Source organism: Phasianus colchicus, chromosome 4 (assembly GCF_987193195.1).
Source record: "Phasianus colchicus chromosome 4, bPhaCol1.hap1.1, whole genome shotgun sequence".
Taxonomy (NCBI): domain Eukaryota; kingdom Metazoa; phylum Chordata; class Aves; order Galliformes; family Phasianidae; genus Phasianus; species Phasianus colchicus.
Window position 1 is genome coordinate 66,951,465 of NC_143439.1, and position 26,565 is coordinate 66,978,029.

Genomic DNA, 26,565 nt, shown 5'->3' on the forward strand with positions numbered 1-26,565 from the left:
ATCTGTACTTCACATGCTTCAGTCATAAAGCCTAAGCTATATAACAGGCTGTAAAACTTGTGTCTGACATAAGCTTTCCTTCTTTCCCGTCTGCATTTAAAAATACTTTCCTACAGGACCTGCAAGCACCACATGGCCAAAGCATTCTGGTGTATAATGGTAAAATTGTTCAGAAGTTGCACAGTGTTTCAGCTCACCAGACAACCACCCCCCTGTTCACCAACGCCTGATGTGTGTTACAGATCTTACCTTCATCATCTCTTTGGACAATTCTCTCATGGTCGCCTGGATTTCAGGGATTTTCACTAAACTCTGCATAGCTTTCATGACTTCTGTGCTCTTCTGCAATGAACCTGCTACTCTGAGGACAGCTGTGAAGGAGAGGCATAGAATAACTTGAATGATCCCTGTGTCACCAGAAGGAAGGAAATTATATCCTCCCTATGCAGATAAAAACCTGCATTTAGGCAATTTAAAAGAAACATACAGGCTGCAATACAAACTCCAGACTGAATTCTACATTCTTTCTCATTGCTTGATCAACACATCAGAACATCCATAGTATGATGAAGATGCTGGTAGCAGGAACATGGAGGCTGCTCTGCATTTTTTCTTTTAAAGGAAATCCCAATCTGCAGGAATGGCCCCAACCTCTCTGCTGAATGAGGTATGTGGGGAGTCACGTTTGACCTTTGAAATGTTAAGTTTCAGTAGCTTACTAACCTGGAGTTTGGGCGCTTGCCTCCTTGTTGCCAGTTCACTGCAATGTCAGATCACATAGATGCAATCTACTTGTGGATCTCAGTCCTCATCAACCCCACAGAGGAAGACTACGACTGAGCTGTCAGTGCTGCTGATGTTCATTCAGAGCTGTGTTTATGGTGTGCTGGTACATGCACTGCTGAGAGTGAACCTACAGGGAATTAAGTGCCCACCCTGGCTGGATGTGGGGACTCAGAACTGCAGCAGCCATACCCCTCAGGGCCAGGTACAGGAGGAATTTCTCCAGGTCCTGAAACCTCCCAGAATCAGTTCCCTTAAACAAGAGGAGCCTGCTTCCAAATTCCATCTCTCTCAAATCATCCTACAGATCACCTTCTGAAAATGGAAACTCAGCCCTTGTTTCTGGAGCTGGGGGGAGTCATTACACCGGGGCTTAGAAGTTCTTACCAAGCTGGTTCTTCATCCCCATGAGAACAGAGTTCATGTGAGCTTTGGAGGCATAGAGTTTGCTTACAGCCTTCCTAGAGCGGATCAATTCCTTGGCCAGGATCACACACACATCCTTCTGCCCCTTTTTGGCAGCATCTTTTATCGACCGTTTCACCTTTTCCTCTTCTCTCTGTATATCTGAAGTTCAGAAGAAAATGCACAGCCAATAGTTACAGGCTGCTATGGATTTGGAAGAAAATAACAGTCACTTGCTGGAGTGTATTTTCAAAGAAAATAACTGTGCAGGTTCTGGGAAGGCAAACCAAAGAGAGCAAACAGCAGTGTAATAACACACAGCTCCTCTGCTTTTCAAGACATCTCCAAAAACGTCATGAACATAAGAGCAAAATAACCAGTAAGAAAAGGAGGGCACTTCCATTTTTATGTGCTCTTTAGGACACTGCGTACCCCCAGAGGCTCTACATGGGAACTGCCACACTGCACCAACACCATTCATTAATTCAGTCTGGGGGAAGTTCTGGATAAGTGAAATTCATCCTACCAGATGGGACATGGGTACATTATATCTCACTGGGAGCAAATCATTTCAGGCTATGTAGAACATTTTACTTATAAAACTTCAGAACAATGACATTTCTGTATGACATCGCAACTCAGCCCCGGGACCACGTTATTCCTCCATTCCAGATGCAATAACTACCCTGGGTTATTTGATTTCAGCCCCTTCCCCCGCCACGAGAAGGTTCTGGGGAGACTTCATTGTGGCCTTCCAGTATTTGAAAGGAACATGTAAACAGGAAGGGGAATGGCTGTTTACAAGGGTGGATAGTGATAGGACAAGGGGGAATGGTTTTAAACTGAGACAGCGGAGGTTTAGGTTGGATATGAGAAGGAAGTTTTTCACACAGAGGTGGTGAAGCACTGGAACAGGTTGCCCAAGGAGGCTGTGGATGCCCCATCCCTGGAGGCATTCAAGGCCAGGCTGGATGTGGCTCTGGGCAGCCTGGTCTGCTGGTTGGCGACTCTGCACATAGCAGGGGGTTGGAACTGGATGATCATTGTGGTCCTTTTCAACTCAGGCCGTTCTGTGATTCTATGACAAGGAAGGCAGGGACACGCAAAAGAAAAGCCAGAAGGACACACCTCTGATCTGTCTGTCAATGACTCTCATTTCCTTCCTTATCTTCAGGGACCATTCGTTCACCTCAAAATGAGAAAGCGCGAGAGTTACCTGGAGCCCAGCGGCAGCAAGGACGCCATCCTCGCACCAAACCGCAGCGCCCCATCGCAGCCACCACCGCTGACCGCAGCCCCCCTCGCACGGCGCTCAGCGCCCGGCGCTCCGCCCCCGCTCCACACAGCGGCACGGCGGGGCGACAAGCGCTCAGGAAGCGCCGCCGCCCGCGAGGCCGAAGAGCCGAGTCGCAGCGCCGGGGCTCGGCGCCGGACCTCCCGCTGCCACGGCAACGGCAACGGCCCGCACCCCGCTCCCCGCCTCCCGAATCGACCCCGCCGGGCCCTCACCAGCTCCTTGGGCGGCTTCTCGGGGGTCTTGCCGAAGAGTCCCATGGCGGAACCGGCCCGCCCGGCGCCGCCTTCCCCGCCCCGCCCGCTGACGGGGCCTTGCGGCGCACGGCCCTCTGCGCATGCACCGATGGCCACCGCCCGGCCTCTTTGCGCATGCGCGCGCCTCCGCCCTGAGCGCCGCCGTGTGGGTGGGGCGTAATACGATTGGCCACGCCCCGCATAAGCCCCGCCCCTCGTGGCGCAGGCCCCGCCCCGTGCCTCTCCTGTGGCACCAGAGGCACCAGAGGCCTAAAGGTTGCAGAAGCTCCGGAAGACAGAAGTGCTGTTAACTTCATCTCACCGTGATGACTCACAATTATACTTACCCTTGACGACCCTGCACACAGCAGGTGGTTGAAACTAGATATTCACTGCGGTCCTTTTCAACCCAGGCCATTCCATGGTTCTATGATTCCGTGATTGTTTTCCAGTTCCCACAGAAAGCCATTTCAATCGCAGTCACAGAAGCGGACGGTTCACCTTTGTCTTTTTTTTCCTCATCCAAAACCTAGAGCAGAATGAAAGCAGATCTGAGGACGCTTTGGAGAGGAGAGCTTCTCCTCTGGGAACAGAGCAGGAAAAGCAGCCGCGACTGAAAGTGTGCTCAGCAGCCCCGTGCCTGAGGGCAGCGTAGCAGTGCTGGCACCAGGCAGCCAGCGGGCCGTGCACACTCACAGTGCCACTGCCAGCCTTGCTCTGGGCCTGGCCTTTTCTCTGCTCCCCACTTTTACTGTTTGGGGGAAGGCTGAGATCCTGTGCTCACAGTAAGCTCCTGCTGGATGCCTCTGCAGACAGGACACGAGCGTTTCCTAATATAAAGACACAACGCTGCTTTCTCTGTCCTGCAGGGACCACCAGGACAGCTGCTGTGGATTTGGAAGCAGATGCATCCAGCAGGTTCTGGATCACAGCAATTAATGTAACGCGGGTTCACAGGCACAGGGGGACAAACCCTTCAGTCATTCCCATCCGCTGGCCGTAATTATCTGCACATATGGAAGTGCCCTCTGTGGCTCTTCTGCTAATTAAGCAGCACTTTCTGTCATTTATCAGAAGAATTGGATCAGGAGAGCAAGCGAGGTCATTAGAAGTCTTCAGCTGGAACAGGTGTGCACAGCAGCTCACAAATACAGACGACCCAGCACCCAGCAGCGCTGCCTGGCAGGGGCTGTGTGCTGGGGTTGGCTTTCCAGCAGCACGCGGTGCCCCGAGGACACGGCGCCGTACCAACGTGCCCTCATGGTGCTCAGCAAACCACCCAAGTGCTGTGCAGCAATACAGGCAGGCTGGGAGCTGCTTACAGTAAGCACACGGCTCAGTGTGATGGTGCTTCGTGCACTGCAAGCTGACACGCTCTGTGCCCTCATTGTGCCTTTCCACCGCTCTGCCTCAGTAACAAGGGATGAAGGACATGAACTGACAGCCCTCTGCTGGAATAAAAACACTTTCTGCAGTACAACAGGGCTGGTGATACTCCTTCTACCTCATGACTTCAACGCTGCGATAGGGTATGAGAAAAGAAGCACTCGCTGTTCAAAACAGCTCGTCTGATTATTAGGAGTGTCCTCCTGTGATGACACCTGCTGATGGGAGGTGTGAAACATTTGGTGATAAAGCAAACGTGTCCAGGTCCCCTGCATGGATAAAACAGTGCCAAACGGCTTCGTGAGCACTCACATCCCAAATGTCTCTAGAGGCACAGTAAAGAGATGGATCAGAACTGCAAGTGGGACCTGCGTTTATGCTTTCTACTGTCTTCGTTAATTGTCCTCCTCTTGTACCACATGGGCAAGAACTGGGGAAGAGATAAAGCAAAACTTCCTCACTGAATTTGCAGTCAGATGATTCCTGAAAGGCACGACCAAAGGCACAGTTTCTTACTGAAATACAAAGAAACCAGACCCCATTTCTCCCCCATGGCATCAAACCATGACATAAAACAGCCGTCGCTCTTCTCCAGGCAATCAGAAATCACTGCAGAACACCTACCTGGAATCTGGAATGTTCTACCTTAACAGGGTGCTCAAGTCACTCCATGGCATTCTGCTGCTTCATGATGGTTTGCTTTGAGACTGGAGACCATGAAGCCTTCCTAGAAGACTGTAGATGAGATACTGGAGAGACATCTGGTAAGGAAGTGGGTCTGAGAAAGCAATCTGCGATCAATTAGGAAACCCCTGATCAAGCAGAGAACCTCAGTGAGACACCACTGCCTTCTGCTTGGCCGGTGGTTCATTGAATCATAGAATCCTTTGAGTTGGAAGGGATCTCTGAAGGCCATCTATTCCAACTCCCCTGCAATGCACAGGGACACCACAGTTACCTTCACAGTACAGAAACGAATTCCAGCATCCCTAGAGATTATTTATTAGTCACAAAAGTTGTGTTATATTTTTATTGTCTTTACAGATAAATCAGACCAGCAAGACATCTGTAACTATACACACAAAATATTTATCAAAACAATTAACATTACAAATCTCCTTTTAAAATAATTTATTTCACGTATCTCTTTTTAAACGGTACTGTCTTACAACGTACATTATTCAACAAGGATGTGCTGAACAGACTCTAAAATAAGAAACACTTAAATTAAGCAATCATCTCCGGTTAGAATTTAGATTCCCCCCATATCCTCACTTGTAAACGTTTGCTGGGATACGCTTCTGGTGGAGGTTTGATTTTGTGCTTACGAAAACAGCATTGAGTTTCAGGATGATGAAAAGAAAGAAGTTATTGTACGGTAAGAATGCATTCAGTTCAACACACAAGGCAACCAAATAACTCTGCCATTAACGTTAGCATCGTGTATATTTTAGTTCACTGCACTAACATTTAAACTAAAACTTCAAACCACGTAATCTTTTAAGTGACTAACATTTAAAAGGCAAGCAGTAATATCCTGAAAGCTGACAAAGGACACGGACACACGGCTAAGACGGGGCATCGTTGGACAAAGGCTGTGGTTGCGTGAATGGCTGCTTTTTTTTGTAAGAAGCCCACCTGCAGACGGGGCAGCAGTGCCGCCCGCCTGCCAGCCACATCACAATGCAATTCTGGTGGAACACGTGGCCGCACGGCAAGCCCATGAGCAGGCAGCCCCTCTCGAAGTTTTCGAGACACACCACGCATTCCGTACAGTGCAACATCTCAGGGGGCCACGCTGACCAATCTGGCTCGTCTGTGGTGCTGTACGACCCGTACGACCTCGCTTTCCGTTCACAAGGCTCCTTGTGACAACATGTACTGGCACACGAACAGCTGTCGGCACGGCAGCGAGGCTCTCCTGCCCTGGGCCTATGAAATGTATTTGGCTCATCTTCCTCCGAGATGTCTTTTTCACTGTTGAAGACCTCTCTGTTCTCACTGTCAGAGTCACTTTCGCTGTCTTGAAGGGTTTCCAGCATTTCCTCATCCGAATGGATGCCGAGGCATTTAAACCTCCACATTGGTAAGTTTTTGATATAATCTGTTGGTATCAGAGGGTGAAGCCAGAGATCGGGAAAGGCCAAACGCTCCAAGAACAGATCTGGGTCTTCGTCCCAATCCGAGTCAAAAGGGAAGTGTTGAAAGGAAGCAATAGGATGAAACAAGTAGCTGGTGTACCAGTCCCACAGGCTTGAGAGCCACTCTAGATTGTTAGCATTGACTTCATCATTGTTGTTATTCCGTCTTCTCTTCTTCTCAAAGTAATCAATCAGTAAACCATGGCCAAGGTATGTGCTGAGGAAGAGCGCTGGGTGTGAAGAGTAGAACATCCAGTCGGCTCTTACCCAAGAAGCCAATGTAGTTGTGTTAGAATACCTGAAGAGTTTTAAACTGTACTCGTAAAAGCTGTCTAAGTAAGGTAGCTGCAAAAAACCCAAGACGGGTAGCCAGGAAATAATTAGTAGGGAATTATACGTCCCTAAAGTGCTTATAAGAACCACAAAACGCTTTATAGTAGCGCCTTGCGTAATGAACAGGTCCATCCAAGCCATCAGATTAACCAAAACTAAGCTTAGAACAAATAAATCATTAACTTCTGGTTGCAACGAGCGCAAAAAGGAATCCATGGCACGCAGTGATATAAATTCACCAGCATTACTTCCATACCTGTAAATACCTTCAGGAGTCCTAAGTATGTAGGATGGTGTCTTGTAGATACCAATTTCTGCCATGTAACTTTTATTGTCCCAGTTTTCCACGTTCACAAAAATAAACTCTACTCTCCCGGTAAACTTTACACTTAGTGCAGAGAAGAAGGCTGGAGGCTGGTCGAGGCTGGCAAATAAGTATATTTTCACACGGTACTGGTCACTTCTGTTCCACTCTTCTCTTAAATGTTCAGAGTTGTAAATGGTTTTGATCCGAGAAGCAGCGTGGGCTGTGATCCATTTGAAAATGTGCTCCACTTCAATTTTGCGCCCGTTGTATTCTTTAAGCATTACTTTTCCCTTGGAGGTGCTGGTTTGTGGAACTGACATAATGAGGGTGGATTTCAGCCAGCCCCTCCTCCTGCAGTATCTGCAAAGAAAATGGCAAGTTAGATTATGGAGCTATATACTCCTGCAGCTGCAGTCCTTACATCTCCTTAATGAGCCCAAAAATTAGACACAGTGAGCACCTGGGAGTTCTTACAGATAACAGCATGAAATACAGGCATCCAATCATCTCTGACAGAGAGCACTTATTCTTACAACACATCTGTTACCTCTTTTATCCATCTTTTGTCTCTTTGTTATCTTACAAGAAAGCCATAAGCAGATATGCATGTGTCAAATGCTGAAAGAGGAACAGTGTTCATTTTCATTGGTTATTATAAACAAGGCCACACATTACACAATCACACAGAATCACAGAATGGCCAGGGTTGGAAGGGACCTCAAGGATTATGAATCTCCAACCCCCCTGCCACATGCAGGGCCACCAACCTCCCCATTTAATACTGGACCATTAGAGTCTCCTTGCCTTGAAACTGGCTTTCAGAAGTACACAAGTAGACTTTTTTCTCTACACCACAGAGCTTTTGTATTAGAGCTATTTTTCATAGGCATCCTGGCCAAAAAAAATAACCATTACAATGCAAATCAATGTCCTGCAGCTTTCAGATAACTTTCCCAGTGCTTCCTTCCAACCTAGTTTTGCCAGTCAGCAGCAGGGTGAATTTAACAGGACACTGGCATGTTGACAGCTGCTTCAATGAAGTGAGAAGGGTGTACACTTCTTACTGGGGCCATATTGGAAGGCTGCAGGCAGGCCAACCGGTGTAGTGAGAGCTCACCATAAAACTAGCAGAGGCTGAGATGGGATGAACTCATGTGGATTCTATGATTCTATGACAAAACTGAGGCTAATTAGGAGCTATGAAAAGAGAAACACTGCCAAAGTTCCAAGATGCTCAGATATCAGTGCTTTTACTATATAAGACTATTTCTCTAAACACTGTAAAGTCTAAGAATCTTCCCTATCAATTAATTTTGCAATTTCTGTAAACATTTAGCATTTGAGATACATAAGATGCATGCATAATTCCCAGACCAAAATTCTAGACAAGGTTTCCTGTCATGTGAAGCAAATGCTTCCAGCAAAACGCCACAAAACGACTGCTTTTGCAGCAGCACAGGATTATTAATAGCTTCTCTGACTCTGCTTTTCTTCCTCATTTGAAATCATATGTAAACAACAGAGAATCTTGCACAGCACGCTGTCTGCTGACAAAGGGTGTGTTCATGTTTATATGGAAGCATGCATATATTTGTCAAGGAACAGGATGGCAGTAATCCTGAGAAGTAGGAACTGCTTTGAAGCTTTGTGCTCATCAGTGTTTCTCCTTTCCAGATGGCAAAAGAGCATCTCTACAAACCAGAGCTCTTATATGGGCTATATTCAGCTTCATTCTAAGCAAGCACAGTTCCTGTCCATGAATGCCCTAAGGCCAGGTTCTTTTACTCATTCTCTACCACTGCTGTATGATGCTCTACACAGTCTACTTGTGTATTTCCCCCACAATGCTTTAGGAAGCTGCAGACCTGTGTTTATAATGCTGATAAATAATGCAACAGAGAATTCTGAAGAGACTTTAGCAGAGATATAAATAAAAGCACCTTCTATCACAGCTGCTTTTACAACGCAGAAAGCCCTGCTGCCAGAATACAGCTCAGCCTTTAATATTCTGGATAATCCTTTAAGAATATACCTGGGGTCACTGGAACAGTTGAAAGTGCCAGTACGTATGCCGAATCTCGATACTTTCTTCACCATTTTCTCCCAGTGGACTTTACCCACCAGTGGACTTCTGTCGTTTGCTATGACCTATTGCCCAAAAAAGATAGTAATTCAGTATAACAGTAATTATTTCCAAAATAAAGAGCAAATTTCATGAAAAGAGAGATCTGGTCACTCTTGATATCACCTTCCCCTTCCCTTAGACAATACAATAGGAACATAGAACAGAGTTGCACTAAGTGTCTTTGGTGAGTGACACTCGAAGACAGAAATACTCTTTGTGCAGAGAAGCAGAAAAGCACACTGTCATTTTAACTTACAACATACCAAAGAAACACTGCCTCAAAGCAGGTAAAATGCATATAGGTAGAGTGTCTGTAGCTGATATCAGTTTATTCTGCCATCAACCACCTCTGAGCAGTGGAAACTAATAATTAAACTCTCAGATAATACCCAAAAATCTTCTGCTGGTGACTCAGTCCATGAGGTTACGTGACTGTTCCACCAACTCCCATGTCCCACCTGCAATTCCAAGATGGTAATTCACTGTGATAGATCCCAAGGTCTAATTTGCCATAACCTACTGCATTAAAGAAGTACTTCTGGTTACCTATATGTAAGCTTCTACAGTGTCAGCGACTAAGGATAAGGACTGATTAATAACTGTACAGGGAAGGGGAAAAAAAAGGAAAACCTGCCTGCCTGCTGCTGGCAGCTAATGCTGAATGACATGCCTGATCATGTGTTATTCCATGAGCTGTCACAGTTTCTATTTTAGAAATGCCTCACATGCTTCCACAAGCTGACTGGCAACCACTTGAAACACGTTTTTAAATCAAGTTTTGAAACTTCTATTTGTTAGATATTTGTTTACCCACCATTAAACTGCTCCCAGTCGTTTCTAGGCTTCATAACCTGAAATGTCAGCTTTCCTCCCTACGTTAGGCTGTCAGCACGATGAAGAGCTCACTGTGTACAGGCTGAGACACTGGGCTGGAAAGCATGCCTGGCCTTTGAAACTCAAAAATGTATCTGCTTTGTGCTAAATAGCATCCACTCAGAAACTGAAAATAAATGGATTCACTGCACAGGATGTCCTATATAGAGACACGAAGCTAAACTGAAGCTACAGATTGCACTGCTCAATGCGTTTAAATAAAATCACAGTTGAAGATTGAGATGGGAATCCTTCCAGCTCTTCTCAGAACACACACATCACATAGCTTGCCTGCCCATGGGCTGGCTAAGTGTAACCTTCAGGCACCCAGACAACCAGCTGGGGACACTGCTGTGTTACTGAGGCTTCTTCACATCACCTGCTGGGTATTTTCAATTTCTTTCTTCTGTATACTTCAAGCCAAAGAGACCACATTCCTCAAGACAACTTAAGACATTTATATCAATAAACCCCCAAAGCTATACAGCACAATAAAGGCACCTGGCATAGTGAGGAGTCATTACATTTTGTTAAGAAGTACTGAAATAAAACGTTGGAAAGTGTATTACTCTTTGGGTCAACTGCTAAGAGATCCTTATCACTACACTACACTACAGTACCCACTGCCCAGAGAATGCAAGGTGCTGCAGACAGGTCACCAGTATGTTTCACTGTGTTTGTCACGCTGGCTGTTGGTACTGCCTGATTTTCAGGCTAGGTTAATAGTAGATTCCCTGTTCATTGCAGGGGACTATATAGCATTCAGAGGTCCCTTCCATCTCTAAGGATTCTGTGACTGTGTGATTCTAATTCCCATCCTATCAAAGTCTGTGCTCTTGGAGAAAGCTACTTTGGAAGACAAGGGTAGAGTTGGCAATTTTTGTTTCATAACCAAATAGAGGGAACTTTCCTATGGTCTTGCACACGCTGCAAAATGCTCTGAGCTCATGCTTTTTTTTATGTCAGCATTACCAAAAAACAACACAACCAAAGATGACTGCTGCAGCTATTCCTTGTAGGCAACACCCACTGACAGCACTGGGAGTTCACTGCACAGAGGCACTTTGGAAAGCAATCATAGAATCACAAAGGTTGAAAGAGCTTGCAGAGAGTGATGAGGTCTCCCCTCAGCCTCCTCTTCTCCACACTGAACAATCCCAGCTCCCTCAGCTGCTCCCCATAAAATCTGTGCTCCAGATCCCTCACAGCTCCACTGCCCTCTGGACACACGCCAGGGCCTCCACATCCTTTTTGCAGAGAAGGGCCCAACACTGAACACAGTACTCCATCATCTCTGTGGAAGAGGGTGTCAACCACAGGGTAAGCAACCACAATGTAATCCAGTCTAAAGATAACTTGCAAACACTTCTAACAGATCTTATTTAAGAAGTGTGAATTTTCATCAGATAAGACAGTTAGCTGATAAGAACTGTGGCTGAGGAGAGCAGGTAAGTGAATGCACAAGAGGTCTGCAAGTTCTTCGAGACATCAAAGAAATTCAAATTTTATATTTAAAGCAAGGGGGAAAAGTTGTCTCAAAAATGAACGTAGTGCTCTGCCTCTGTTATCGGATGAAGAGAAGATGGCTGGCTGGGGACAGGCTAGCATGTTTATGGCACCTGAAGATGGAAACAAAACTCAAATAATATCATGCAATCATCAGACTAAGCAGAACTGTAATACAATGAGCACACAGAATTACAGATCCACCTGCAAACATTTCCTATAAAACCACTGTCACGGTGATTTGCACTCTGATGGGAAGTTAGTTACTATTTTTAGGAGCAAATGAAAAAATTATCCTACTACTTTGATCTCAACAAATTACAGAGCAAATTTTAAAGGAACAGAGATGACTGAATTTCCCATCCTTCAGCATGGAATCATAGAATTGCTCTATTCTAGGTTGGAATTACTGAAGTTGTATCATTCCTGCTTAAGATGAGAGTTTAAAAAAACCAATCCTCTCCTGGAGAAAATGAACTGGATTTCAAGACAAAGGAAAGGTAGTCATCTTTTCACACTTTGGTAGAGCGTTAGTACTGTGCTGCATGGGAAGCTTGCAGGTGAAATGGAGATCAATTTTTGTAATGAGTAAAAAAATAAAATAATCAGAAAGTAAATCAGAAATTGGCTGAGGCAAGAAAATATCAAAATGCCAGAAAGGTATTAACAGAGTTCTTAATGGATTTCTCTCAGAGATCAGGTCAGCATATGTTCCTTTTACTGCCCTTCCTGCAGAAAGCCCAAAGCCATTCACAGCTGACACACAGCTTGGGAGCACAGAAAAAAGAGGATTGTATTGCCATACAGGAAGAGCTGCATAAACCTCATAAAGCAGAGTGTCAGGAATGAAATTGAAATCAATAGCAAACAGGACACTGGGAGTTCATCAGGTAGAAAGCACAACGGGATGCAAAGCGTGGGGCTACCAGCTGATCCAGCAGGGCTGTATGGCATCAATAGTAACTGGCTGTGAGATAAGCAAGCACTAGGAAATATCACACTTGGCAAAAACAAACTGCTTGACTGATTCCATGCACTGGGAGTAGCAAGGTAGGCATTTGGAGTCACTGGAATTGAAGGGCAATGTCAATTCAAGCACAATCAGAACAAATTAGCCATGAATACCCTTAGGCCTAAAGTCAAGGCACATTTCCAAGATGAATGGAACAGTCAACAGGAGTACCACACACAGACAACCTATTTTAAAGAGAGAGCAAGGTATTTTATAAACACGTACTCCACAGCCTAGCAGAGGTGAACTCACTAATCAAGAAGGTCCCTTTTGGCCATCTGTTCCACTCCAACTGGAGAAATCAAGAGAAAGCTCATAGGAAAAAAAAAAAAACAGGTATATTTTATGAGATCAGCCAGCACTGCTGGGAAACATCTATGACATTTACAGGAATACAAGCCCTTCAAGCTCTTCTTGTTATTAGCTGCGTTCACGTTCTGCAAAATATCACCTGTCAGAGTGACAAATAATACAAAGAAGATAATCCAATTAATCCATTAATCATCTTAATGGGCTAAGAGAATCCAACAGGATCAAAGTTACCCTGCCATTTGACAATCCTACGGCATGGAATACATCTGCTACCTACTGTACACCTCCCCCAGGCCAGAGGACTGGATTTGAACTACTGTTCTTCCTCTTCATGTCAATGTCAATTTGCATGAGTGGAACAATCAGTGTGGCAGAAGAAACTGGAGAGAAGGTTCGGCCCTCATTGGACTCTGTCTATCTACAAGCTTTCTCTGGAGTCTCAGACATGAGTTTTTTCAAACACACCAAAAGGTCAGGAGACTCCCAATAAACTGTTGTGAAATACTGCAGATAAGTTATGCTACCAAGATGTGCAAAGCAAAGATGGAAAGACTGCACCTTGGAGAGCTCCTCAATTTCTATGTCTTGTGACTGAGTTTTCTTTTCCACTTTCCACTATATAACCCTATACCTCAAAAGATGGATTTCAGATACCACATGAAAACAAACAAAACAAAAAGCATAGAATTACAGAGTCACAGAATCACCAAGGTTGGAAAAGACCTCCAAGATCACCCAGTCCAACTGCACACCTATCACTGATATTTTCCACTAAGCCAAGACCCTCAGAACAGCATCTAAACATTTCTTGCACACCTCCACATCCAGCATGGCCTTCAATGCCTCCAGGGATGGGGCATCCACAACCTCCTTGGGCAACCTGTTCCAGTGTGTCACCACCCTCTCTGTGAAAAACTTCCTCCTAATATCTAACCTAAACCTCCCCTGTCTCAGTTTAAAACCATTCCCCCTTGTCCTATCACTGTCTACTCTCATAAACAGTCATTTGCTTAATTCAATTTGCTTAATCCAAAAGGAAAGCCCTTCAGGTAGATGCATGGACACCACAGTGACCACTTCATAACTTTCACTGATGCAGCTGCACCTTCCTGTAACTTCCCAGCCATTGTTAACGATTTTTCTAAATTATTCTATGAAATTTTAAGAAGGTAAGTACCAGGAAAAGTCGTAATGGCTATTGAAGAGACTCGAGGAAACATTTGCTGTAGCAATATGCAGAGATTGTTCTGGTAGCCCAGCAGCATTTGAGCTCAACATGACAGACGCTTCATTTGAGCACTCTCCTATTTTCTGTTCATTCAAATCAGATACTGCTCAATCTCCTTTACACCACTATGCAGGGATTTCAAAACAGGCCTTTCTAACAAGAAGTGGTCTCAGAAAGTTTTGAAGCTCACCCACCATGGAGACTATTCAAACATCATAAGGCACAAGGAGGAAAGTCAGACATTGAAAAAAGAAGAACAAACAACACTTTGTGGTGCTTCAGCTCTCATTATTTTAACCAATTCCAGCTCCTTTAGTTATTTTCTCTTCCTCCTCTGATAGTTAAGACATACAAAGAAAATAAACGTACCGACCATTTGATGTGTAAAAACTATTGCAAGATGGAGGAAAGAGCTTCCATGTAGCAAAGCACAGTATGTTCAAAGATACAGACCCTGAAGACCTGTGACAGGCAGATCTTAAAGAGGACATTTTAAAATCACTCTTTAAATCTAGTTATTACCCACTCCAATGGCCTCAGAAACCCACAGTAACCTCAGCAGCACTAGAGAGAAAAACATCCTGACAGATTATTTACTTTGCTACTCAACAACCCTTGTGCTTCTCTGGTTTGATTAAGAGCCACTCTCCTTGTATTTGTTACCTTGCACCAGAGATAGGAATACTAAGGAAAAAAGGGAACAAAACAGAAAGGCAGAATGGAGATTGCCCCAACACAACAGAAGCTCAGAGATGCACATGTGTTTTCTACATTATTATTTTTGTTTTTTGTGATGGAAAAATATTCACGTTGGCAGCATCTCTAAGCCATTATGGGATATGAGCGTGTGCCATTAAAGGAAGAGAAAGCTATCCAAATGAAAGCGCCAAGGGAAGCTCCAACATTATCCAAGCTGGAAGTTAGCCAAGACACCAGGTGTCGGGCACACCTGCTCATACCAAGCACACAACGTTCTGAATACACACAAACAGTCAAATCTTGGTTTCACAGCCTGGCCACAAAGACAGCTTCAAGTACCCATCAAGACAGGGCTCTGGGGAGCTGTAACACAGATTAAATCGCAAGGAAGAACAAAACCTGGGAATTTAAGAGCCATCATCACCCTCTGCACACAAACACATCCAGGCAGTCCTCCCAGGAGCACTCAGCAAGGCAATTTCTGCATGGAGGAACTCAGACCGCCAAGCTGGAAAGACCTGCGCGATTTTGCCAAAAGCAAAACCCATTTCTAACTTATTTAAGGCACTGGTAAGGTCACACGTGTGTGAGAGCTGTCAGCACAGCTCAGCACTCTCCAGTCTGAGATACCCAGCATCACAGAGGACCAGGAACCCAGTCAGGGTGCCTGCAGTGGGTGAGCGAGCAAAGGCAACCTCATAGCTCTGCACAGAGCACATATGCTCTATGGAAGACTTCATCCACAAAGATATAAAAGCTGAAAAACACTGCTCCATTAATTCAGCTTCCTAGGTGTCTTACATGGTTGTTTTTTTTGTCATTAACTGTAATGTTACTATCCTTCCACAGATAAAACAGTAGAGATATTGGGACAAGTCACAGAAAAGCATCTAATTAAAACTCATCTGGTGTGTTACTTACTAGAAGCATGGGAAAATGCCTATTTATGATGTTCCTGAATGCATTCAAGGCCAGCTGCATGTGGCTCTGGGCAGCCTGGTCTGCTGGTTGGCGACCCTGCACATAACAGGGAGGTTGAAACTGGATGATTATTGCAATCCTTTTCAACCCAGGCCATTCTATGATGATCCAAGAATGTCTGCACCTTCATTCATTCCAAGACATCTCACACACAGTTTATTATTCTGCACTGTGCTGATGAAACTGAATTTCCACACACTCACTCTATGCCAAGGACTCACAACCAGTTCACATTCCATCTCTATGGATTAAAGATGTCTGGTTTTTGTTTTTTGTTATTTTTTTTTTTTTAAACTAGTCTTTTCCGAGAAAGAAACAATGAGAAATTTGGTTAAAATAGGCAAAGACAGAAGAGTGCATCCATCAGAGCACATAACAATTAGCTACCTGGAAATTACACATAGTTTTTCAAGGCAGGCAAGCTGTTCTACCCACCAATCTGAACAGCTCTGTTGAGTCCTCTCCACATGCAGGGGCTGAAAATGAATGAGCTGTTATAATGAATTAGCAAAGATATGCAGGCACTGTGAGAACTATTACATTTCAGCTGATGGTATTCTACACCCTTGGCTGGATAAGAAGGCTCTCCAGAAGGATCCTGAAAGCTAAAATGGGGTATCCTATGTTAAATGATCCTGAAGGGCTACTGGAAAAAATGGCACAAACATTGAACAACGTATTTTAAATGAGCTAAGTGCTTACACCTAATTTCCTTCTAATGAGAACAAGCAGTCACCTGGCAAATTCGAAAAGGCAAATATGAAAATTACTCTCCATTCAAGCAAAAGCAAATCAGAACAGAAGAAAGATCACCAAAACTCCACACAAACATCCCTCACTCTGTGATTACACCACTTGAACATGAAGCTCAGATGCAGAACAGACTGGAATGTAAGAGGCATGTGGACACAGCACTAAGGGACATGGCTTATTGCTGGCACATGGCAGGTCAGGTAGTTGGCTGGATTGATCATATTGGTCATCTTGAAGATCAATTCCAACTGAGACAGCGCTATTATTTTCCACCCACACTCACATCTTTTGCATCTCTCCCAGCCATGCTGGCTGGTGGACATGTTTGTCCTGCTGCCCCGAAGCCAAGGATGAAGTTCTCTTTGCTTCTCTCTAACACCATGCTACAAAAGGTCTTTTTTAAAATCAAAGAAAAGCATAAATTTAGATTTTAACTTCATTCAAAGATTTTTTTTATTTGTAGATCTTTTATCGTATGTTTTTAAAAAGCCTTAATGGCTATGTATGCAGTTGGATGTGACAGGCTTGTAGAGGCTAACCAGACAGCATTAAGGCATAGCAGAGCCTGGAAAAGCAAGAATGTTGAGTTACTCCTCTGCCAATAAACCAAGAAGCACTGTTCTCTGCTCCAAAAGCTACCATTCATCCTTCCTGCTCGCCAGAGAAGGCATAACAGCAGCTGGCAAGCAAGAAGAAAAACATAAAAGGAAAGGTGATGAGATCATGAGCTAATAAGAGAGAGACTATGCTGCTGTCTGAGGCTCTACGAAAGCCCCGTAGAGGAACATGGGACACCTGCTAGCAGCTACACCAATAAACAAACTACTGCTGTACCACTGAACCTCAATTCTTTGCATGCGGGTTTCCAGAAAACAGAACATAGCCACAAAACACTTGGTTTCCCTGCATATGGTCTCTGACTTTTTCCAGGTTTGTCCTGCTATCTCTAAATGATAAATTCACCTCTGAATTTATCAGACACATCAAGAAATAATTGTACTTTCCTCATTTTACTCACATTCTCTGCAGACAGTACATGCTATTACATTACCAGTTTGTGCCACCCCAGAAATCTCATTTACATGCACTGGAAAATTAAAGTCATCTTCTGATTCTTCATCTTCTGATACATCATCATGATTGTCTCCAAACCCAACTCAACCAACAAGCACTGCGTGAGCTGAGCCAGAACCATTCCTCTCCCTCCACCGCTTTTCCAGCCTGTGTGGAGCAGATTTGGGGTCAGGAAAGAACCTGGAGCTCCTTTTTGCTTCCCAGTGAGCAGCAACAACAGAGCAGACCATTCCTCCCTTCTCTGTGGCCATTGAACCTCTACATAAAGCATCCTCACTCTTGCACTGTGAGCAAGCTGTTTCGACAGTATGCCTAATGGTAAAGGAGAACGGGTAACGGAGAGCAATCAGGAGTCGGAACTGGAAGGTGGTAACAGGAAGATTTGTGGGGAAAAGGCACATGAAAAGAGCATGGAAAAACCTGTGAAAGGACACAAATAATCCAGTGCAGGAGTGAAGTAATTGCGGCAAGGGAAACAAATGAAAACACAGCGATGAAAACTTGAGGGAAGGCAAAAATGAAAGAAAGAAATTTGATATCTTGAGTGGTTTTCATTGCGGAGAAAGAGACCAACAGCATTCAGCAAGTAAATTATTCAGTAAATTTCAATAATGTTTCTTTCCACAGCTATTGTAACCAACTGAATAGCTGTGCAAATATTTCCAAGACGATGACAACATTCATCACATCTGAGATATCAAAACGCAGCCTGACTGACTGGCTATTATGAAGCTGGCTGAAAATATATTACCATTAAAATTCAGCAAACAACTGACAGCAGAGAACTGCCACATTTTACTCTTTTGAACTGTATGGAGAGGAGTTTTTTCACATCATACTCACATACGAATTTGTCAGCTAGCTGGGAGACAGTAAGCACAATGTCACTCAACAGCCCTCTCTCTGCTTGAAGGATTTCCTTCTGTATGATTTAAACCTGAAATTTGGACTCAACGATCATTTCCAAAATGCCAATGCCATTTTGACTACATCTCATTGCCTACTGTAGTGATAGCACAGCTCTAGTAACAGAAAGTCATTAAATCCTGATAATGAATTTAAATAGAAAACATGCAGGAAGGAGAGCTGTCAGCTAAACAATGAATTATCTGGTGGAAAAGTCTGACTGCCCAATGTGGCTCGTAGCAGGGAACTTTTGCCTAAAAAGATCTCTTATCAATGGAGAAGTTGATGAAGGAAAGTATTTTTTTCACATTTTTAATCTAGACTACTTATCTTATGTTCTCATATGTTATCAAGAGCAATGATAAATTGTACCAGAGTCTCATCTGCAGAAGCCTGAATGTTTTCTTGTTCTCATGCAGCCCTGGGGAAGCATGCTGTAAATCACTGGGCCCACAAGGTTTGGGGAAAGGCAACCTTGAAGCTTCCAGAACATACTGTGCAAACAGGCTGCTGGATTGGAAAGCTGCACCTCTCTCATTTGTGAAGAGGTTAAGAGAGACTGCTAAAGTGCTCTGAGTCCCTTAGATAAATAGACACTTAAACCAATCAGGTCTGAGCATGTAATAAAAGAAGAGCAAGACCAGAGGCACTGCTCCTAATGCACTTACCTCACACTATACACAAACTTGCACAGTATCAGAGCCAAGTACTTGCGTGGTCTGTGTGCTAAAGTGTGTGCTGCTCTGCTTGTCTGCTGGCTGTAAAGCATCTGTTTTCAAAAAGCAATCCACTGAGCAACAGGTTTTCTTCTTCTCTGTATAGGAACTCTGTCACTTCCAGTCTTGCTCAATTTTTAGATCAGATTTGCTCCTTGTGATCTCCCTGATGTGGTTTATCTCTGCCACCATCTCCCTGTTGCTCATTTTTCTTCTAGTTAACCAACCTCAAAAATTCCTTCTTCAAAACTTACTTTGAATGTCATATATAAAAATACACGATAAAATATCCATACCTGTACCAGCCAGATCCCATCTTTTGTGTCTTCTACAAGCTCATAGAAATGCATTTCACCACTAAAGTTCGTACTTGAAACTGACTCAGAGGCCTCTTCCTCCTTGAGAGCAGAATAAAGTTCCCCTTCCATAAGGTCACCTGAAAAAGAAGCAATTGGAGACATTCAGTGAAAACATCATGACAGATTACTTAATAGCAGCAAATTCTAATAGTAACAGTGATTCTATTTCAGAAAGCAGCACTTTCACTAGGTAGATTTTAAACGGGTGCTCAAAACCCTTATCAGTAGGAAGGCAACTGAACTGAAGTTATTTTAGTTCCATCCATAGAGACCTGACTACAAAGAATTTGACGCTTCTGATTACACACAGACATACCACACATAAGAGTAAATGAACATCTCCTGAGCCTCCCTATCTGAAAACAACAGCATCTCAGTGGCAGGCAGCAATTTGAATTCACGTATCTTGACTTGCATTTCACAGGATAGTAATTTTGGAGCAAACAAATCCTTAGCACTGATCATTCGAACAGCATTTCAATCAGTAATTTGGTACCTGAAAACGTGTTGAGTGTCCCACGAGAAGCAAAAATCCAACACAGAACAATTCAGCTGTTGGGTTCTGTTTACAGAGTTGGAAATTAATTCTCATCAACTCCATCCTAGCGACATAAGAGGCTCGTGGTGAAATCATTTGATGTTTTCCCCATAACCTCATTTTCTTCCCATGTTTTGTTTTGCCATCATTACCAACATTCTTAATAACAACTGGTATTTTTGCAACTAATATGTTAAACTTGAAGAAATGAAGCCTTGCCCAAAGAGGCTACTTCCTACATAATGAGGGGTGAAAAGCAGTGCTCTGTTACAGCGGAAACACTTGAGAGCTTTCAAAAAGTATTCATGGTATTCAAACTTCAAAATTAGAGAAAAATTCTGCAAAGCCTATTGGCACTAGAGTTGTTTCCATGACATTTTAAGTCAGTTAATAGTTTGTTTGGCGTTAAACACTTCCCTGCAGCATTTGCAGCCCAAACATAATGACATCATGAAAGTACGTGACAGCCAAAGAGCGAAAGTGATTGGAAACAAAACCGAAATTGCCTCCTGGTGCCTACTGGTGAAGCAGCAAAGTGAATAAACAACATAAATAAACAACGAACAATACGAGCAAATTAGATTTAGATGTCCAGCTTTAACATCAATTATTAAAGCCAGCTAGCATTTTGTGGCCGTGACCCTCCCTGTATTCATCCAAACCCTTTATTTCTGTGTTCCCTTAGCGAGCACCAGGATTTTTCTCTCTCTAACAGCAGCCCTTTGCCCGGTGATTTACAAGCAGCAATGTCCTGCTTGGCTGGCACTACGCTGATTACATCAGCCCATCTCGAGCCCTTTGGGCCGCTTCCCTTTGGGCCCCCATCTGTACTTTCCACGCACTCCTGCAGCTCTGCCCGCAGCCCCCCCACTTCCACCTGTCCGTACCAACTTCTGCAGCACTTTTCCACGCACGGCACCGCCGATCCCACAGCTCCGCTTCCCTCATCCCCGTCCTGATGACACCTCTGAGCAAACGAGCGATCCGCAGGGAAAGGGACGCGGAGAATAAGCCGGCCCCAGCTAAATAATAAACAGCAACCCGCCAGCCTGCGTATCTTCGGATTCGCTCCTCCTCGGATTCTTTCCTCCTCGTTTTTCACGGCGGATGACATTCGCTTCCAGCCGCGCGCAGGGAGCCCGGCGCTGCGCTGCGCACCCGACAGCAAAAGCCCCTTCCCGATAGGAAACCGTTTCTCGGCAGCCCGGCCGAGGCCCTCCGAACGCCGCCCCACCGACAGCGCCAGCCGAGCTCGGGGCGCTCGGGGGTCACGCCGGGCCCGTGCCGGGCGCGCTGACGCAGCGCGGAGCGCCGTCCGTGCCGCCGTCCGAGCGCCGCCCGGGGCTCCCGCCGCAGCACCGCGATGCCCTTGGCCGGAGCTGCCGCCTTAGGCCCGAGGGGAGGGAGGGAAGGGAGGAGGGAAGCGGCCCTACCTGACTTCTCCACCAGCTCCCGGACATCCTTCTTCTCGGGCAGCCCCGAGTGCCCCAAGCCGCGGCACTCCAGGATGGTCCGCAGCTTCCTGAAGCTCAGCGCCACCGGGTCCACCAGCTGCGTGGCGAAGAAGCCGGTCTCGTACCACACCACGGCCTCGAACACCCTGGCCAGGACGAAGAGCACCAGGAAATACAGCAGCAAGAAGCACAGCTTCAGCCACATCTTTCCCGGCGGACGGACGGACGGACGGACGGACGGACGGACGGGCTGTAGAAGCCGGGGGGGCCGGCGCTGCCCCGCGGCTGGCGGCGCTGAGGCGGCGCGGGGCTGTCAGCGCGGCGGGGCTGCGCGCCCCCCGCCTCCCTCCCGCCGCTGTCCCCGCCCCGGCGGAGCCGCGGCCGCCGGCGGAGACATAACAAGTGACGTGTGCGGGCGGGCGGGGACCGGCGGAGGGAGCGAGCGAGCTAGCGAGCGGGGACGCGCTCGGCCTGCCCTCCGCCCGCTACTCGCGGCCCCGGAGGTTCTCACAGCCCCGGAGGTTCTCACAGCCCCGGCCCCGCCGCCCCTTGCCGGCTGACGGCAGCGCCCTCACCGCGCACGGCAAAGCGCCGGAGGCCTGCCGACCGAATGGACTGCGCCGTAAATAAAGAGGTTGTGCCGTAAATAAAGGGGTTGTGCTTGCCCTAGGCATCAGCTTTGGACCCGATTGCTGTGGTTGCTATAAAATAAATATTAGAAAACAGCTAGAAGGGGTAAACCGCAAGCCAGATTGATGTTTTTCATTAGGAGAAAGGTGTTCGTGCAGCCAGAGCTGAAGTGCTTGGACAGTTTGCAGGATCACAGAATCGTTAAGGTTGGAAAAGAGCTCAGATCGCCAAGTCCAACCACCAGCCCATCCCCACCGTGCCCACCGGCCATGTTCCTCACTGCCACATCCCCAGGTCCTGAACACCTCCATCAACAGTATTTCGACAGCAACCCAGTGGGACCACTTTATCATAGCATCATACCATAGAATGGCCTGGGTTGAACAGGACCATAATGATCATCTAGTTTCAACCCCCCCTGCTACATGCAAGGTCATCAACCAGGTAGACCAGACCATTTCACCGGGGCTCTGCACAAGAAGCGTGAGAAAGGCTGTAAAGAGGTGATTTAGTCTGCTTCAAAACACACTGCAGTCACACTTGGTCTTTGAGATGAAGGCTCTCCTCTGAAGGGAACTCAGCATCGCCTCTGTAGGTTTAGTTATTTTAAGAAACCACAGTTTGCATTAAAATTGCCAACTCATACACAAACACAGAAATAGCACAGCTTCATTTAAAGAATACTGACAACCCCTCAGAGCACACACGCTTAAGTAATTCTGCACTAAGGCATAAAAATCGAATTTTAACATAAATATTGACCTGTAGAAAGCATCTAAATGGCCATGCTCTTCAGAGCTGTTAAAAAACAGAGGGTTCTCTACATGTTGATATGAAGGGGAAAAAACCACTAATCATTACACCCACACCAACCATCGTAAAAAAGAAATATGAATGTTGCTTTTTTGCTCTACCTTTCCCTGCCTTATGCTATCCTGGGCATCCTGGATGCAGGTTCAGCCCATATTGTCCTGTGTAGCTTTGCAGGTGGCTGCACAGCCATGATAGCCTCTTTGAGAACGGCCGTGCTTTCTATCGCAGTGGGCTCGTTTTGTTTCTGGAAAGGGGAAGAGAGATTGCAGAAATAGCTGCTCACAAACTAAGTCCTCATGGGCTTCTAAATGTTCTGTGTTGTACTGGGAGCTGTACAACTCTTTATTCCTCATAATTGTAATGTGGTACAGTAAAGATTAGAGGAGGGAAGGGTGGACTGCACCAGAGCTGCTGCTGTTGCTCAGCTGAGTGAATATAAAGGGGTTTCAGCGGCTCAGTCTGATTTGGAGTGAGCTTGCACAGAAGGTACAGGAGGAACAAGTGAGAGCTTGTAGGAGAACAGGCTGTAGCCCTCTCCTTCACAGTCACTCCATTTTTTAAATCCCCTTCAAGGACCCATCTCCCTGATGAGAAAGTGTCTGTGGCACAGCATCAGTAAGATGAATCCTTTCCCCTTGGCAAAAACAAAACTGAGAGTGGCTTTGTTACTGCAGTTGGCAGAGCCAAGGGATTTTCAATAAAAAGCACATTTAATGTCACCTGTCGCTAGGACCAGAGGCAGGCTCCCCTGAAGTGCTGAGAACACACTGCAAGACCACATTTCTTTTTCAAAAGTTTCACAGAGACTCTACTTTTGTCACACACACAAGGAGCTGCCCCATTTCCCTGCTCTCCCTGTTTCCTCCCTGTATCTTTTGGCTGTGTGCTGAGCTGAGGGATGCCCTGCTTCCTCCAGCTGGAAAGCACCTAGCATTAATTAAGGTTACGCTCACAGCTCAACTATTTGCAACACCAACTGCTGGGGAGGCTGTCACCAGTATGTTATTTCCTACTGCTCACGGGCTGAGTTAAATCAATTCTTAACATTCCCCAGTGGTAATTGATGGTGAGTCCCCTGCAGATACTAAGCTAATCATCTGCCAAAACTCAAAACCCTGGAGTAATTTCAAGAAAGTAAAACTATTGTTTCAAACCACTATCCAACACATACACACCCCAAACAATCCAAAGCAAAGCAACTGTGAGCACAGCAATACAAAGACAACAGAAATGTGAGGGAGGGGGAAAAATGCAAGTGAAAAGCAGGGCAGGGAAGGGTATGAGCAAGAACCACAGGTGATGGATTAGCCAAAGGCTTGGGGGACAAACGGGATAATGCTAGGAAGCTGCACAGTGGGTTTGGGGCCTCTGTGCTGAAGTATTGGTTCTGCAAAGATTTGTTCTGAGCAGTGCCAAGGGCTGCACTTGTACAAACCTGAGGAGTATTTGCATATTCACAGAATTTTGTTTTTTTTCTTTTTTTTCTCCCTCCAACTCATGTTTAATATGCTGAGAAAGACTTCCTAAATGAATACTGTCTTTACATCTTCAGTTTACAAACCTGATGTGGTATTTTCTAGATACGGCTGACATTTGTTGCTTTCTAGTTGTAACTCAGAATGTCTTTGACATGTCACCTGCAAACAACTTTTCAGAGAGTTATAATTAGCTGGAAAATTTGAATACCATAGCAGTGAATTAAAAATTCATTTGGGGTGAAGACAAACAAGACACGCGCTGACATTTTAAAGACCTTCGGGTTAACTCAACATAATTAGCAATATTAAACAGTCATCAGACAGACAGTTCTGTGCTCACTGAGCAAATATTACAGATGTAATGAGAACTAAATATGTAAATTCCACCTTTAAACAAAACCTAAAGCAGGGATCTGCTCCTACACCACCTTGGTTAAAAGAATATTTTATTTGAATTTCTGAGAGAATGAGATCAAATCCTGAGAACTGAGACAGACATCTTTTCTTCTCAGACAGCCAAATCTGAAGACTCTGCTGCTCATTGATAAATGGCAAGGATTTCCTCTCCTCCTTCATCATTTTCTGTGAGCAGCTGCTGACTGGGCACCCTGGGAATACAGACAATAATCCACTTTCTAGACCCAGCCATCTACTGGGAGCATTAAGACAAGTATTGTCATTTTTGAAGTGAATACAACTGAAGACTGAAAATCTATTCCATTCCTTACCGTGTTAAAATATTATCACCCCCTTCTTTTTGGACAATCTTAATATTGCCACTACCAAGATCAGTCAACTAACATTTAAGCTACTAGAAACACAGTTTTACCATGAGTCAGCCAACTCTGTAAATATAATTGGCAGGAGTTTAGTAAAATACAGTCTTCTTGGATTACATTTTAAACAACACGGGTGCACCTCAACAAATTTTTATGTGTGCTATAGAATATTACTTAACTGATGTTAATTAAATAAACCAGCAAGCCTCTGTGAGAGTGTCAAAACAAAATGGCGGCAGCCAGACAGTGCTGTTTTATCTGGAGGAATTTTATATTCAAAAATGTTTCCTGTAGGTGGCCAAAAAGGAAGTAGATTTAATATACAGGTATTCTGCAGTAGATTGGCCAATATTTGACACCTCAGTTAAAGCTCTGGTTATTCAGGTGAGGCAAGCCTGATGAGATCCAGCAGTGAATCACATGGCAGTTCCAGTGGGACCGGATCTCCAGAGGTCACAAAGTCCAATCTCCTGCTGGAGGCAGGGACAGCTGGGATACCAGACCAGGCTGCAGGCTGCACCAGGCTTTACGCAGGCTGCAGTTTTACTCTTTGATCTGATAGACAATCTTTCCTCTCCTGTGGTAATTGCTTGTGAGCACACAGCAGTTAACAGCGCAGAAAGGTACATGAATCAAGGCCAAAGCAGCATACAAGAGCAGAATACATGAATTAAATCTTGAATTGCCTTTTTTTTTTTTCTCTAGGTATTAATAGGTACTTCCTAGGTATAAGTTGGTATTTTCTTTATTGTAACAGTAAGAAATCTTATACTGCCCCTTGAGAAGAGAGATTCTGTTTGATGACTATATATATGTTTGACAATATGTGCGTATATATGTATACTTGACTATATTTGTATTTGACTGTATATGTTTATATATGTATGTCTAAATCAGGAGATCTTGCTTGAATGTGCTAACAGATGACAAAGGTGACCATGGTGGTAAAGAACCTAACAAATGAAACCAAGATACTAATGACATAAGCCCAAGGCATTTGCATGTCTTTGAACATCATGTATGAATACAGAAAGAGCAGGAATAAAAGGCAGCAGTTTGGGCCTGAATCTGACAGAATGACTGTGCCTTGTATGCATCTACACGAGAATAATCTTCTCTGCTTTTGTGTCTATTTCAGCAGTACAGCCACAGATGAAGCAACAAGATACATGGTTTGAGTTTTGGGAGTGCCTACAGGAGGAATAACCACATGCATCAGTATGGGTTAGGGGATGAGCTGCTGGAGAGGAGCTCTGTGAAGAGGACCCGAGGGTTGTGGTGGACAACAGGCTGGCCATGAGCCAGCATTGTGCCCTTGTGGCCAAGGAGCCCAATGGTCTTTTTAATGTGCATTAAAAAGAGCATGAAAAACTTGAACAAGAAAACCTGTGTACTAACACGTGCAGGAACTTCTACACAGTGAGGATGACAAAGAAGTGGAACA

General features: G+C 45.1%; 1 protein-coding gene across 8 annotated transcripts in view; it reads right to left on the reverse strand.

Moving 5' to 3' along the window:
- The window catches only part of CHMP3 (charged multivesicular body protein 3), a 29,185-nt gene that overhangs the window by 1,176 nt on the left and 1,444 nt on the right, over nucleotides 1–26,565 (reverse strand). The window contains exons 1-6 of one of the 8 annotated variants that reach the window (XM_090139808.1): nucleotides 21,401–21,535; nucleotides 20,855–21,141; nucleotides 19,926–19,991; nucleotides 19,367–19,506; nucleotides 8,918–9,033; nucleotides 5,079–7,245 (exon numbers count right to left, since the gene is read on the reverse strand). In XM_090139808.1, coding sequence (XP_089995934.1) covers nucleotides 5,673–7,245; nucleotides 8,918–9,033; nucleotides 19,367–19,498 — 1,821 coding nt within the window. In that variant the 5' untranslated portion in view covers nucleotides 19,499–19,506; nucleotides 19,926–19,991; nucleotides 20,855–21,141; nucleotides 21,401–21,535 and the 3' untranslated portion in view covers nucleotides 5,079–5,672. Of the gene's footprint in view, nucleotides 1–249; nucleotides 372–1,170; nucleotides 1,351–2,316; nucleotides 2,378–2,697; nucleotides 2,855–4,948; nucleotides 5,035–5,078; nucleotides 7,246–8,917; nucleotides 9,034–19,366; nucleotides 19,507–19,925; nucleotides 20,032–20,854; nucleotides 21,142–21,400; nucleotides 24,951–26,565 lie in introns of those variants that run through there. The other 7 variants (XM_031588215.2, XM_031588218.2, XM_090139810.1 and 4 more) reach the window with 7 other exon arrangements.